Source organism: Rhinoderma darwinii, chromosome 13 (genome assembly GCF_050947455.1).
Source record: "Rhinoderma darwinii isolate aRhiDar2 chromosome 13, aRhiDar2.hap1, whole genome shotgun sequence".
Classification (NCBI taxonomy): Eukaryota; Metazoa; Chordata; class Amphibia; order Anura; family Rhinodermatidae; genus Rhinoderma; species Rhinoderma darwinii.
In genome coordinates this window covers 53460690-53475932 of record NC_134699.1, presented here as the reverse complement: position 1 = coordinate 53475932, position 15243 = coordinate 53460690, and the positions used below count along the sequence as shown (strand labels likewise).

Below are 15243 nucleotides of genomic sequence, written 5' to 3'. Positions count from 1 at the left end.
GATGGAATCCCTACCGATCACGAGAATAAGGGTCCAGATCTCTCTGTTCCTCCTTACTGCACCCCCCCGCAGTGTGGAGGAGCTTGACTGAAGTGGCGGTCCAGCATGCGCATGCCTCTCCATTTAATGTCCATGGGTCTGACTATTTACTTTGCGGTTTCAGTCAGTCCCATAGACTTTGAATGTAGCATCATCGTGCGTGCTTGACTGCAGCTCCATTCAATGTCCTCCTCAATGCGGTCAATCATTGAGGAGGGACGGGGTAGGGGGGAAGATTTGGACCTCCGTTCGGTGGCGGTCCCTGTGTTGTGCACCCAGAAATCAGGCAATCATCGCCTATCCTGTGGGTAGGTGATGATGTGCGATTCTGGTATTAACCCTTTAACACTTACTGTCCCAAGTCTATTTTCCCTTTTTGACGTTTTAGGCATTTTCTAATACATACAGGGACAGTATAATCTATACCCTAGGGGAAAGGTGCTTATTGAAGGGAAAATATACATCTAAATATACACCGTTTAGTGTATTGCTATGTCAATTCTATGTATTTATGTGAATTAGGCACTCAGGGTGCTGTAGGAATGAGAGGAGGACACACAGGGAGAGGCAAGGTGAAGGCTGCAGAGGGTGCTAGATGTTGTGAGAAGAGTACCGCAATGTTCTGCTTTATGTTGTAAGAGAAGAGAAATATTTTAAAGTCATAAAGGAGTTAAGGTGTGACCTGCTTGATGGATGGAGCCTAAGACACTAGAGAATCTGTGCTTACAGGCTTCTGAGACCGTTCAGCCATTACATTAAAACCACCTGCCTAATAGTGTGTAAGTCGTCTCCAAAACAGCGCTGACTCGTCGAGGCACGGACTCCAGGTGTCCTGTGTTATCTGGCACTGAAACGTCAGTAGCGGATGCTTTAAAAAGTGGTTGTCCAGTCATGATGGCCTATCCGCAGAGCTCTTCTTCCACTTAATTTCCTTTGCCGCTCACACTGTGAATCGCAGACACACTTGAAGTGAATGGGAGGAGGCTCTAATATTGTGAATCGCGGCTACAAGTGTGTTGGCGATTCACAGCGTTAGCAGTAAAATAAATGAAGAGGAGGGAGCGGTCGTACGAGCGCTGCGGCCCCTTCAAAACAGTTGATCGGCGGGGGTGCCAGGAATTGGATCCCAACCATTCAGATATTGAAGGCCTATCCTAAGGATGGGCCATATATTTTTTAGGACTGGACACCCCCTTTAAGTTGTGAGATGGGGGTCCATGAATCAAACTGGTTTTTCCAGCACAGATGCTCGATCCAATGGAGTTCTGGGGAATTTGGAGGCCAAGTCAACACCTAGAACTCTGTCATGTTCCTCAAACTATTCCTGAACAATTTTTGCAGTGTGGCAGGGAATATTACCCTGCTAAAATAGGGCACTGCCATTAGGGAACTTCACTGCCACGAAGGGGTGTGTTTGGTCTGGAGCAATGTTTCGGTAGGTAATGTGTGTCTAAAAGTAACATCCATAGGAATGCCAGTACCCGAGGTTTCCCCAGAGCATCACACCGCCTCAGCCGGCTCGCCTTGTTCCCACAGTGAATCCTGGTGTCATCTCTCTCCCAGGTAAGGCTGTGTCCACATCAGCGTTGCCCTTCCGTTGAGGGGTTCTGTCTGAGGTTTCCGTCGGGTTCACCCCTCATCGGAAAGACAAACGGAAACCTTAGCTTCCGTTTGCATCAGCATTGATCTCAATGGTGACGGAAACGTTGCTAAAGGTTTCTGTTTGTCACTGTTGTTTTTGACGGAATCAATAGTCGACTGCGCTATGGATTCCGTCAAAACAACGGAACCCTGTCACAACGGTGACAAACAGAAACCTTTAGCAACGTTTCCGTCACCATTGAGATCAATGGTGATGCAAACGGAAACTAAGGTTTCCGCTTGTCTTTCCGTTGAGGGGTTAACCCGACGGAAACCTCAGACAGAACCCCTCAACGGAAGGGCAACGCTGATGTCAACAGGCCCCAAGGGACACACAGGCACCTGGCCATCCACATGACATGAGAACCAACAGACAGGCTGCCTTCTTACATTGCTCCATTTTGATACTCACGTGCCCATTGTAGGCGCTATCGGCAGTGGACACTCCGATTAGTCAGTGACTACGCATCAAGCTGAGATGCACTGTGTATTTTGACACCTCTCTATCATTTACAGAATTAACTTTTTCAGCAATTTATGCAACAGTAGCTCTTCTATGGGATAGCACCAGACTGGCTAGCCTTCGCTTCCCACAAGCATCAATGAGCCGTGGGCACCAATGACTTTTTCGCCAGTTCACCAGTTCTTTCTTGGACCACTTTGGTAGGTACTAACCACTATCCATTTTGGAGGTCTCAGATCTAGTCGTTCAGATCCTTATGCTTGCCCAATTTTCTTACTTCCAACGCATCAATTTCAATAACGAACTGTTCACTTGTTGCCGGATATATCCCCCCACCATTGACTGGCGTCATTGTAACGAGGTAATCAATCTTATTCACTTCACCCATGAGTGATTTTAATGTGATGGCTGAACGGTGTACATATAATATCCCGCCATGCTAGTGGGCATGAGCCCAAGTTTCCATAGATTGGTACAATTATCTCAACCTGAAAGCTTAGCTTTGCCTAGAGTTTGTACTGGTGCCCATCACCCCCAGCTTGAAAAAGCCCCCTTGAAATAATAATATAGATTAATAAAAGTTTGTTTGTGAATGGAAATGAAAACCGCTATGTGTGTACCCAACTATAAAAGCGATGAGGGTGGAGATGCCACTGACCTGCTAATTTCACAATGACAGCAATCCAGAACACTTTTGGAGACAGACTGTTGTCTGTATTGAGAACTTCTACTCTTACTCCTTCTGAAATGTCACCCCAGCAACTCCCCATTGGTGCCTGCAAAGGATAGAATTGAAATATTTTTACCTTGAAATAATTATATCTCATAAATGGATATAACAGATACAGTCAAATAAAGTCAACCAAGCCTTTCCAAACAGCTTCAGGAATCCAAAGATGTCATCTTAATGGCTATGCGCACCTCCAAAAGCTTTTTTTTTTTTTTTTATAAAAACGTGTATCAGTGTGATTTCTAATTATTTTTTATTGAAAATTATTCTTACTTTTTGAGATGCAGCTGCTTTGTATTCTGTATATAGAGCAGCTGTATCTAGCGCGGAGACCTGAATCAGTCAGGTCAGCGGGACTGACAAGTTCAGTGACAGCGGGTTCTGCGTGGATCAAGCGGTTACCGATCACAGACCGGTTAGGGACACGAAGAATCCGCTGACACTGAACCCGTCAGTGCCGCTGACCAGATGGATACAGGTTTCAGTGCTAGATACAGCTGCTCTGTATACAGGATACAAAGCAGATGTATCTCAAAAACCAAAAATAATTTTCTATAAAAAGTAATTAGAAAGTTGCACCAATTATACTGATAGACATTATATATATATATATATATATATATATAAATAAAAACAGAAAAGATCCAGCAGCACCGGTAGAAGGATGTGGGTGCAGGCCCCAGGGAGCAGACCAAGCTCTCAATATCAACAGAGATCCAAAAAAAGTAAGCAGCACACCATAGAATTTAGTGAAAAAGAGGGTACTTTATTGACCCATGTGCGACGTTTCAGCTCTATCCACTAGAGCCTTTCTCAAGCAATTTCTTCAGCTCTAGTGGATAGAGCTGAAACGTCGCACTTGGGGTCAATAAAGTAACCTCTTTTTCACTAAATTCTATGGTGTGCTGCCTACTTTTTTTGGATCTATATATATATATATATATATATATATATATATATATATATATATATATATATATAAAAAACTTTTGTGATGTATTAAAAGTATAGCCTTTCCTAAGACACATATATTAAATGTCATACAGAACAAGTGGCTCAATAGCTGCAATACAGCGTGACCGAAATACTAATGATGAATTCTTAAAACATCATTTTGATCGCTTGTATAAGGAGGGCTTCGCTCTGTATTGTAGTAAGTCAGAACCTTTTGGAGGATCTATCGCATTCTCACTTCCTACATAGTTGTAAATTGTAATTTGCTTAGTGGTCATCTGATTGATCATGCGCCCACAGGAGAAAAACAGGAATCGGTACAACACAGCTGCCCTAGGCATTATAATGGGGCAATGAGTGTATATAGCGGTCACATGCCTTATGCTGGCCGTACATAAGACTTGTTGGCAGATTTCATCTCTGCCTATTGTGCTGCCATATAGTACCTTGACAGGAAGAAGGATTGGGCAGTCTGTATTCTGCGCTCCAAGGAGAGAAGCACAACAAGGTGTCTGGAAGCCACTTTTCCCCCTCTTGCTACTAAAAGCAGAGTGTGCATGCTTTTCACGGGCCAATTATCGGGCAAACGAGCGTTCCCAGAACGTATGTCCCCGTTCATCGCTCTGTGTAAACAGGTCAGCGATCAGCAGATGAACGAGCAATCACTCATTCATTGGCTGATCGCATAGTTTAGGCAGCCGAAAATATTATCGTTGTTGGCGGCACATCTCCATGTGTAGACGTGATAAAAACGTATGGGGACGAGCGATCGTAGTAACGAGCGCTCGTCCCCATACGTAGCTTTTTGTGAAAGGAGCAAACGAGCGCCGATCAACGAGCGGTCTCATTGATTGTCGCTCGTTTACACGGCCCATGTTAGAGAGCGGTGTTGTCACAGATGGCCAAATCTCCCTTTCTATGGCTACATGATCTTTTATTCAGCAGTCCACATTTATAAACATCTCCGAGAGTTAGGGCCCTTTTACACGGGCCAATTATTGGGCAAACGAGAGTCAACGGAACGTGTAAACAGGGCAACGATCATCCGATGAAAGAGAAAACACTCCTTCGTCGACTGATCGTATCGTCTTTGAAGCAGAAAATATTATTGTTGTCGGCAGCGCATCTCCCTGTGCTGCCGAAAAGACGGTAATGCATGGGGACGAGTGATCGGAGTAACGATCGCTCGTCCCCATACATTACTGATCATAGCTCAGGACCAAACGAGCGCCGATCAACGAGCTGTCTCGTTGATCGGCGCTTCTTGTTACGGCCAAAATTGGCCTGTGTAAGAGGACCCTTAAATGTGGACCGGTCACGTGTTTGTAGCCTATGGCTGGCATGAAAGCAAGTCATTCTGCACCGTCATACAACACACTTGGTTCAAGTTAAAGGGAAATACTTACATGTTTGAAGCAAGTCACTGGTGCAGCCATCAAGTTAGTGCTAGTCATGTACTTGCCCCAGTTAAAACCCTCGGCTGTAATGGCTACGAGGAAAAAGAATAAAAGTATTAAACGTCAAGGTGTATCGTGGAGTAAAGGAAGAGGAAACAGGATTGTTCTTACCAGTTTTATTTAACGATTGATTCTTCAAGGTAGCTTGATATTGTGCATAAGCTGCCAACTTAGCAACTAATGGCTGTTTTTGGAGAACCTTTGCTTTTTTAGTGGGAGGTTTACCCTGAAGGAAAAAAATAATAATTGTATATCTATCTATTGGATGAACTATTTTATTTAAATGATGCAAAATATAAATGTTATCATATAAAAACACAAAACCTGGAGCATGTGTACTTAAAAACACTAGGTCCAACTTTGAACATGATTTTACAGCTTATATTATATATCAACTTTTTAGATACTTCAGTAATATTATGCAGATTCTAATCCACAGCCTGTATTATAGTCCGGAGCTGCATTCACAATTCTGCCGAGTGTGGATATAAACAGGCAAAAGCATCACAATCCACTACCTGTAGTCTTGCCAGGATGCTCGCCTTTTTAGAATTTGAGGAATAACTTCGCGAGCAAGAGACACTGCAGAACCTCTTTGTTTTGGAGTAGAAAGCATCTCGGACTCCGACCATTCCACACATTTCACATGTAGCTGATAAAAACAAGCAAAAAAAAAAAACCCCAAAGTTATAAACGTTCGAGGCAGATTGAAAAGCGTTCGCTGGAATACTATCCCTTTAAAGTAAAATTTCAGCTTATGGTCAGTCACATGGAACTCTACCTATCCCCAAAAGTTTTAATCACCTGAACGCTGCCATTTCTGCGACGACCTATTGTCCTCTACTATGTCCCAGCTGAAGCTTGTGCCGACCTTAAAGAGGCTCTGTCACCAGATTCTCAAATCCCTATCTCCTGTTGCATGTGATCGGCGCTGCAATGTAGATAACAGTAACGTTGTTTTTTTGTTTTTTTTTAAAACGTTGATTTTTGGCCAAGTTATGAGCTATTTTATATTTATGCAAATGAGGTTTGAAATGGACAACTGGGCGTGTTTTTTTCGTATGTCCAACTGGGCGTGTATTGTGTTTTTAATTGGGCGTGTTTACGTGTATGACGCTGACCAATCAGTGACCAATCAGCATCATGCACTCCTCTCCATTCATTTACACAGCACATAGTGTTCTTACTAGAACGATGTGCAGCCACATACACAAGTGTCCTGATAATGAATACACATGACCTCCAGCCTGGACGTCATGTGTATTCAGAATCCTGACACTTCTGAATCTTTTCTGTGAGCTTCCAGCAAGCCACTCGTAATCTTGCGAGATTACGAGGTAAACGAGATTTCGTTTCCCTTGCTGGAAATCTCACAGAAAAGATTCAGAAGTGTCAGGATTCTGAGTACACATGACGTCCAGGCTGGAGATCATGTGTATTCATTATCAGGACACTTGTGTATGTGGCTGCACATCGTTCTAGTAAGAACACTATGTGATGTGTAAATGAATGGAGAGGAGTGCATGATGCCGATTGGTCACTGATTCGTCAGCATCATACACTTCTCTCCACAACGCCCAGTTAGTAAAACAAGTAAACATGCCCAGTTAAAAACACAATACACGCCCAGTTGGACATACGAAAAAAAACACGCCCAGTTGTCCATTTCAAAGCTCATTTGCATAAATATAAAATAGCTCATAACTTGGCCAAAAATGAACGTTTTAAAAAAAACCAACGTTACTGTTCTCTACATTGCAGCGCCGATCACATGCAATAGGGGATCGGGATTTGAGAATCTGGTGACAGAGCCTCTTTAACAACTTGGCCACCGAGCAGCTGGTGCATGCAATAGAAAAAAGCTAAAACTACCAACCAGTGCAATTATCAGTTTTAGCATTTCCTATGCGATCTGCCAAATCCCAGTGCTGTGGCGATCAAGTGATCACAGTCAGCACAGGCTTCAGCGGACACAATCTCAGAAATGGCTGCTCTTAAGTTATTAAAACTTTGGGAAGATGTAGAGCGCCATGTGACTGGCCAAAATCGGAATTTCCGACCTGGAAGGAACGATACACAGATCTGTATGACTTGAATGTCAGCTTCTCCATTATAGGTTCAGCCAGTGAGGGAGATTTATCAAGACGAGTGCAGGCTGAAAAGTGGAGCAACCATTCAGATTCCACCGCTCCCCCTTTTATAATTAAAAGCAATGACCCCATTGGTTTTTATGGGCAGCTGCTCCCCATTTCCTTTGCACTGTTTTCTGTAAATCTCCACCATAAATGTCTACAATTGTAGATCCCATTGAAAACAGTGAGATCCACCCACCAAAAACCGCCTGTCTAGGGTAAGCTGGAGAAACGCAGGTCATTTTATGTTTTTTTTAGCCTTGTTGACAGATGTTGTATATAGAAATGTAGTCCGTGACTGCCACATGTTGCACAATACAGCAATCCTATATAAGACCATGTACTTACCCATGCCAGACTTTCCATCGGGATAAGTGTACACCTGCCCATTGTTCTTGATAATGGGGAGACTGGACTGCAACGGGGCAACCTCCTCTTCACTCTCGTCGGAGCTGGAGCTGCTGCTGGTGTCCTCGCTACAACTATCATACCCGTCAAACATTCCGAAGGAGTCCCGTCTTTTCCGCACACAGTGTGAAGAAAGCTCAGCCTGAAAAGACACAAACCCCAAACACCACGTAAATCAACACTGATCACACAGAAGTACCGGCCCTTGAGTTTTTCCAATATCACCACCGTTACGTCATCAGGGTGGTCATTGGTTTTCACAGACTCCTGGGTGGCAGTTCTGCCTAGTTATTTAGGGAAACACCCCAACCTGCCATTAATGACTCGGCAGGCATGACATTCTGGAGTCTGGGAAAGATGGATGTTGTGGGGATTGCAAGTCATTCCTCATATGCTGTCACCCAGCTTTTCCAGGTACAGACAAAACTAGAATGACTGATTTTTTTTCAAACAGCTGTATTCCCAATATAGGAAATAATATCCACATGAATTCCGGCTACTACAATATTCCTACTTTTACCACTGTACACATTACACAGGTTAAACACATGTGTAAGAGCTCGGATAACAAGATGTAATGCCATTTCATTGGGAGGATAAGTGGCAGCCAAGCACCCCTGATCTTAGAAATAAAGGATAGGAGTGCGGCTGCCTCCATACACATTACACAAATATGTAATGTGTATAGGAATTCCGGGCCATTGCGCTCGCTGGAATGAGGATTCCCCTCCGCAGCAGTACCTGAAACAACGCCATCCATGTCTGTGTGGCTGTGTCTGGTACTGCAGCTCAGCACCATTCACTGAAATAGGGTTGAGCTACAGTACCAGATAAAAAACTATATGACGAGATTGGCACCGTGTCAGGTATTGCAGTGAAGGAGCAAGAACTGCTGACCCTTCATTCTGCTGACCCACCGTAGTTACTGGGTTTGGACCCCAACAATTACACATTGATGGCCTAACCTAAGGCTAAGCTATTGAAGGGACACTCCGGCCAAAACTAAACTTGTGTCAGTCTCTCACCTGTTATTGTTCTTGCTGCTTCTATCTCTATATATCAGACCGGGGCAGTTGCTTAGCAGCAGTGTGACTCGGGCTCGGTGACTACTTTCTCTATTTGGGTCTATGGAGATCTATGTGTCACCCATCACCGGCTTCTGCAGTTCCTGTACCACACTAGTATTACACAGGGGGGGCAGAAACTTCTATCATCAGCTCCCACCGATACTTACACAGGTTCCTGTCACACAGGTATAATGTAGAAGAATATAGCGCAGCCTCCCTGTCTGTATACTTATGGTTTCTCAGTTTATTTAGGAGAATATAGAGAGAATGATAATCACAGTGTCCCCCAGCATGCATAAATGGTATGGTCTTTATCTGGTCATGTGATGCTGTGCTGAAGCATCATGGGATTGATAGCAAAGCAGAGAAGAAGAGAAAGCTGGGAAATCTAAGAAGCAATATGGAGGCTTTTTTTGAGCACAGACAAGGCAGCAGTTCAAAAAGTAAGTGCAGTATACATAAAAGAAGTGTAGAGAGTGGTATACAGTCAAGCGGGGGTGCAAGTAGGGCTGGGCAATTAATTGAAAAATCAAAATCGAAATTCAACGCCTTTAATAGACGTCATCTTGTGAATTTCGGTTTTATCAATTATTTTTTCCCAGATTTAAACTGTATCTGCATCTTCAGCATGCAGAAACAGTTGTATACAATGGTAGAGCAGGGGTCCGTACGGTCCCTCCTCTACCAGTCACTGTGTTTTGCTGGACGCGAGGCAGGGACGTCATCGCTCCTGCCTGCGCCGTGCCGCACAGACCAGAGGGATCTCCTCCACTCGTCATTGGAACAGGGTTAGGAGATTATGTATATTATTATTTTTATCAGGCACTATTGGGGACATTATATAGCGTGGGGGCAGCTATGTGGGACTTTATACTTTGTGGGGTGCATGTATGGGGGCAGTTATTGTGGCATAATACTGTGTGAGGGCAGCTATATGGCATTATACTGCCTGGAAGTCAGTTATAGGGGCATTATACTACGTAGAGGCACTTATGGGGGCATTATACTGTGTGGACGGCAGTTATGGGGGCATCATAGTGTGTGGTGGCAGCTATGAGAGGCATTATACGCTGAAGGGGCAGCTATGGCAGCATTATATTGTGTGAAGGGCAACTATAGGAGCATTATAATGTGTGCGGGCACCTATGGTGAATTATATTGTGTGGGGGTAGTACCAGGGTGTATATTATATACAGTAGTTTACAGAAGGCTAAGGGGATAAATATTAATTCAATGGCGTAGCATGCAAATAGGGGGTGTGGCATGCAAAAGGGGTGTGGCCTAATTGGTCAAAAATCGTAATCGAGGTTACATCTTCAATTAACCGTGATTTTGATTTAGGTCATGACTGCCCAGCCCTAGGTGCAAGGACAGAAAGTTGTGTTTCCACTGGTGGTCTTCTTTAATGGTATGTAATGAAATCAAGGCTGTAGCTCGATGGCCATCTCTAATACAGAACTCTTGCATTTTGTGTTGGACCTACACGATCTGGGTTGCACCGGCCTGGCCATTACGGCCAAGTTTCCGTCATTTACAACTTGGTACCATAGACCTTGCCGCACATTATTATGGGTTGTAGGGTCATAGGGCCGCCAAAGTTGCAAGTTCGCTTTGGCTTATGACTACATAGCCGCGACAGGTCTCTCCCAGAAACATATCTATGCCAAGAGCTACTCTAATAAAAAGGCACTAGCTGCTTAATATCTTGTGTTCATACAAACACTGAAAACTGTGCGGGATGCTTGACATGGGGGGGGGGGGGTCGATTTTAAAGGGGTTGTAGGAGGCAAAAAACAAAAATATGCCCGCTTTCTTCCAAAAACAGCTGCCCTCGTGTCCATGGGCTGTATTTAGAATTCAAGTGAATGGTGCGGAGCTGGAATACTAGACACAGTCCACGTACAAGAGTGGAGGGGGTTCTGGAAGAAAGCGGTCCTGTTTTAAAAATTTCCTACAACTCATTCAGGGAACGTGACCTTGCGGGACATTAGAAGTAGAATCGCGTACACCGCGCGCTGGAGAGAGCCGTACACTAGCAGGCTGCAGAGCATCTCACATAATGACAGTTCTGAAGAGACAATAGACTGTCAGGAACGAACCTGCAGTCATGTCAAACTTCACAAATAAGGGAGAGGCATCAGAAAACTGGGTGCCAAGTGAAGACACCAAAGAGCGTGACCTATTAGAACAGCGGGTAATTAAAAAGGTAGAGTCTACTTTTCTTGCTTCTTACCCAACACCCAGAATAAGCTCAGTAGTCATACATGGTGAGCTTATACACAGTATGGCTCTGTTCACACATCTTGAAATTTGACAAGATTTCGGCATGGATTCCATGTCAAAATCCGATGACAATCCGCATCCCATACATGTGAGCGGGGTTTCTGCAACCCCAATTCACATACTATAGAAATTCAGTGCAGATTTTAGTCCGCCCCATGAAAAAATAAAATAAATAAATGAACTCATGCGACTTATTTCCACAGATTCTGAATGAAAAAGATGAGGATTAAAGGGACTGTCCGGGCACTAGACTGTTTTTCATACTGATGAGCCATTCACAGGATAGGTCATCAGGACCCCGGAACGATTACCTGTTCCGGCTGCCTCCGGGCACCGGATGTTCGTGCCAGAAGCAGATGGCTGCGGTCACAGTATAGCAGCCGTGCTGAAGCTTTGCTCTTATTCAAGTGAATAGGAGCAGAGTTGCTGTTCTGTAGCACGGCCGCTATGCAGTAGTCGCAGCCATTTTCTTCCGGCACTGACCCTGCATACAGTGCATAACATCCAGTGCCCAGAAGTAGCTAGAGCGGGTCAACAACTCTGCAGCACGGCCTTATTTTGTGACCGGAGCCATCTACTTCCGGCATGGACATCCGGTGCCCGGACGCAGCAAGAACAGCTGATCGGCGTGGGGTCCGGATGTCAGTCCACCACCGATCATATACTGATGACCTATCCTGTGGCTAGGTCATCAGTATGAAAAATGGTCCCATGCCCGGGCAACCCCTTTAACCCCACTGATTCACAATGAGGCTGATCCTCTTCCGGAACCGCTGCACACCTGCGACAGAAATCCATGGCCAAGACTCAAATTTCAGCCTTGGAAAAACACATCAAATTTTAACGCAATGTGTGAACGGAGCTATATATCCACTAAAGTGTATCCCAGGATATATAATATATTATCTGCCCCAATTCTGCTGTCTGAATGGCAGCAAGAGCAGGGGTAGAGAGTGGGGTAACACATGGCGGCAGGATCAAAATGCCCACAGGGTTTGTTTATAGTCTGTAACCATGGAGACATATAGCACTGCATGGGTGCTGTATACACAAAACAGTACACTTTTTATTATTAAATGAAGATTATTAGCATGAAGTTCCTTTTTTTTTTTTACTTTTACCCTAGAGCAATGAATATTTTTAGTGAAATAGGGTAAAAAAAAAAATAGAATAAAAAAAACCAATCATTTTACATTTGTCAACCAAGCAAACAATTTGTAATGTGACAAAAACATGTTTTTTTTTAGACTTGCTGCTAGAGCCATTTAGTCTGTTAGTCAGGAGGAACACAAAAACGATCAATAACCACAGACAAGCATAGAGACCGCAAAACCCGCTCTACAGGACCCCACTGAACAGCACCTCATATCTCAGCTTCCTGGATCTGGACAACTGATGACCTATCCACTGGATCGGTTATTAGTACATGATCTATGGGAGTCCGACACCAAGAACCTGCACAGTTAAGCCGCTCCGGCAGCATTCGGCCACCGGACGTACATGCCGGAAGCAGTTGGCTCTGGACACTAAATAGCGGCGAGCAGCCGTACTGGTATTCAAGTGAATAGGAGCAGAGCCGCAGTACAGCCGCTATGCTATGTACGGAGCCAACTGCTTCCGGCTCCGTACATAGCATAATAGGCCGTAACATCCGGTGCCCGGAGATAGCCAGAGCAGCTTAACAGTGCGGGGTCTGGGTGATGGACCCGCACCAATGATATACTAATGACCTATCTGGTGGATAGGTCATCAGTTGTTCAGTAGTGGACAACCCATTTAAGCCCCCCCACCCCATTTATAAATAATCTGCGCTTTCATGATGCACAGATCTCAGAGGTTCTTTCTCTGGATCATCAAGTACAGTCCTGGCTTCCATGGTCATCTTTATATAGAGAAATACTCCTTTAGCTGGATGTTACAGGATCCATCAGAAAGAGTACATCAGTATACAGAGGACGGCCATGACATCACTCTGTGCAGATACTAAGAGGGTCCGGCTATGGGGTGGGAGACCATCAAGAACCTGAACAAACAATTCAGTTTTACCTGTAGATTTACTTACATATTATAGACAAACTAGGTCACCAGTCACTGTGATTTGTCATAGGTCCATGAGCAGAGACCATTACCCATCAGCCCCAATGAAGTCAATGGGAAATCCATCAATACTGCTCAGATATACACACAAGGAAAAGGAAGGCAGGACCCTGCATTCTTACGATCATTAAAGAAGTTTCTAGTGGAAACACAACTTACCAAGTCTGCACCCCCCACCTGACTCTATACCACGCTACACTTCTTTTATGTATACCCTACTTACTTTTTGACTTGCTGCCTTGATTGTGCTCTAAAAAAGCCTCCATCTTGCTTCTTAGATTTCCACAGTTTTCTCTTCTTCTCTGCTTTGCTATCAATCCCATGAATTCCCCTAAATAAGCTGAGAAACCATAAGTATACAGACAGGGAGGCTGCACTATATTATTCTACATTATACCCGTGTGACAGGAACCTGTGTAAGTATCAGTGGTGGCTGATAGAAGTTTCTGCCCCCCCCCCCTGTGTAATACTAGTGGTACAGGAACTGCTGAAGCCTGTGATGAGTGACACATAGATCTCCATAGACCCAAGAAGAGAAAGTAGTCACCGAGCCGGAGTCACACTGCTGCTAAGCAACCATCCCGGTCTGATATATAGAGATACAAGCAGCAAGAAATATAACAGGACACATGGAATACCAGAATGGCACACAGGGGAAAGATTCGTATTGGCCGGAGTGTCCCTTTAAGGGATCCCAGCTAATAGAACCCAACGATGACATCTCAATAAACCTGAACACACATTTATAATTGCTTCAGTGGTAAAAAGACATGACACTTCAGAACAGCATTAAGAATGCAAAATACAAGGGAGTATAGTCCACACCCTATAAGTAAACAGACACTAGGCTGTTATATATATATATATATATATATATGTGAGACAGATCCATTATACACAATTTCTGCAATAAAAGGGAGGACTTTACCCATTTAACTAAACATCAGAACACAATTTTTACAATTTCTAGATTATTGAGTAACTTAGTAAATACATTGCATTACTTATCCAGTACGGAGTTAAAGCCTGCATTATAATCCAGAGCTGTATTGATAATTCTGCTGGTTTCTATTGGAAACAGTCAGCAGGCACACATCACCTCCTATATGCAGTGGAAAATTCAGAAAATTTCTGTACGGTCGTGAAAACGTGATACAAATCACTAGAACTAGCAAGATTTCAGCTCTGAAGCCAGCAGAATGGTGAATGTAGCTCAGAACAAGAATACAAGCTGTAACTCAGGATCAGTACAAGATAATTAATGTCAATTATTGTCAAAATTACTAAATTTATATAGATAGAAAATATACAAACTGATGATCAGCACACTCTATATCTACATATACTGCCAAATATATTCCATAGCGAGAAGCGAAGAGTGCGGATCCCAAAATAACACAGTCGTCTCCCATAGAGACCAACGCTAAATAGTCTGATAGTCTAAATGCATTATATATTGTGCCATGGTTGGCACCCACTCACTGTATGGGCAGCCCCACTGTAGATGGCAGCATTATTCCACATGAGAAGGCATATAGCAACTAGACATACACCAAGTATATGGAGGCATGGGCTGCAGAGCCTGACATGCCACCTTCACACACAGTTGCCATGGGCACGGTTGTTGCTACCTATCAGTAAGGACCAGGTGACAGCCCCCCCCCAGAACCCATACACAGGGGTCCAATACCAGTCAGGCCTCACTGCAGCACAGGAATGGCAACAAAGGGGGTAAAGCCTGAATATTGCCCAGCCCGAGCCCTACACCACTTACCAGCTCCTTAGCCTTTTCCATCAGCCCCTCATGGAGGTCCCGTGTGTAAGTTCCCAGCGCCGTGGACACCGGGCAGATAAACGTGATCTTACCTCAGCTCAAAAACAATGAACTCCTGCACAACATCAACAAAACCAGCAGCACGACGCTACTGCGCCTGCGCGCCCCGCAGCTTCTCATAGGTTCTTGCCTTAGCGG

At 44.2% G+C, this 15243-nt stretch overlaps 1 protein-coding gene across 4 annotated transcripts in view; it reads right to left on the bottom strand.

The window, feature by feature from the left end:
* MBTD1 (mbt domain containing 1) overlaps nt 1-15222 on the bottom strand; it is a 55229-nt gene extending 40007 nt beyond the window's left edge. For 3 of the 4 annotated variants that reach the window (XM_075846143.1, XM_075846144.1, XM_075846146.1), the window contains exons 1-6: nt 15046-15222; nt 7765-7966; nt 5803-5936; nt 5396-5510; nt 5234-5316; nt 2802-2919 (exon numbers count right to left, since the gene is read on the bottom strand). In XM_075846143.1, the coding sequence (XP_075702258.1) occupies nt 2802-2919; nt 5234-5316; nt 5396-5510; nt 5803-5936; nt 7765-7966; nt 15046-15066 (673 nt within the window). In that variant the 5' untranslated portion in view covers nt 15067-15222. The remainder of the gene's footprint in view (nt 1-2801; nt 2920-5233; nt 5317-5395; nt 5511-5802; nt 5937-7764; nt 7967-15045) is intronic. The other variant, XM_075846145.1, reaches the window with a different exon arrangement.
* Between the last annotated feature and the right edge of the window lie 21 nt (nt 15223-15243).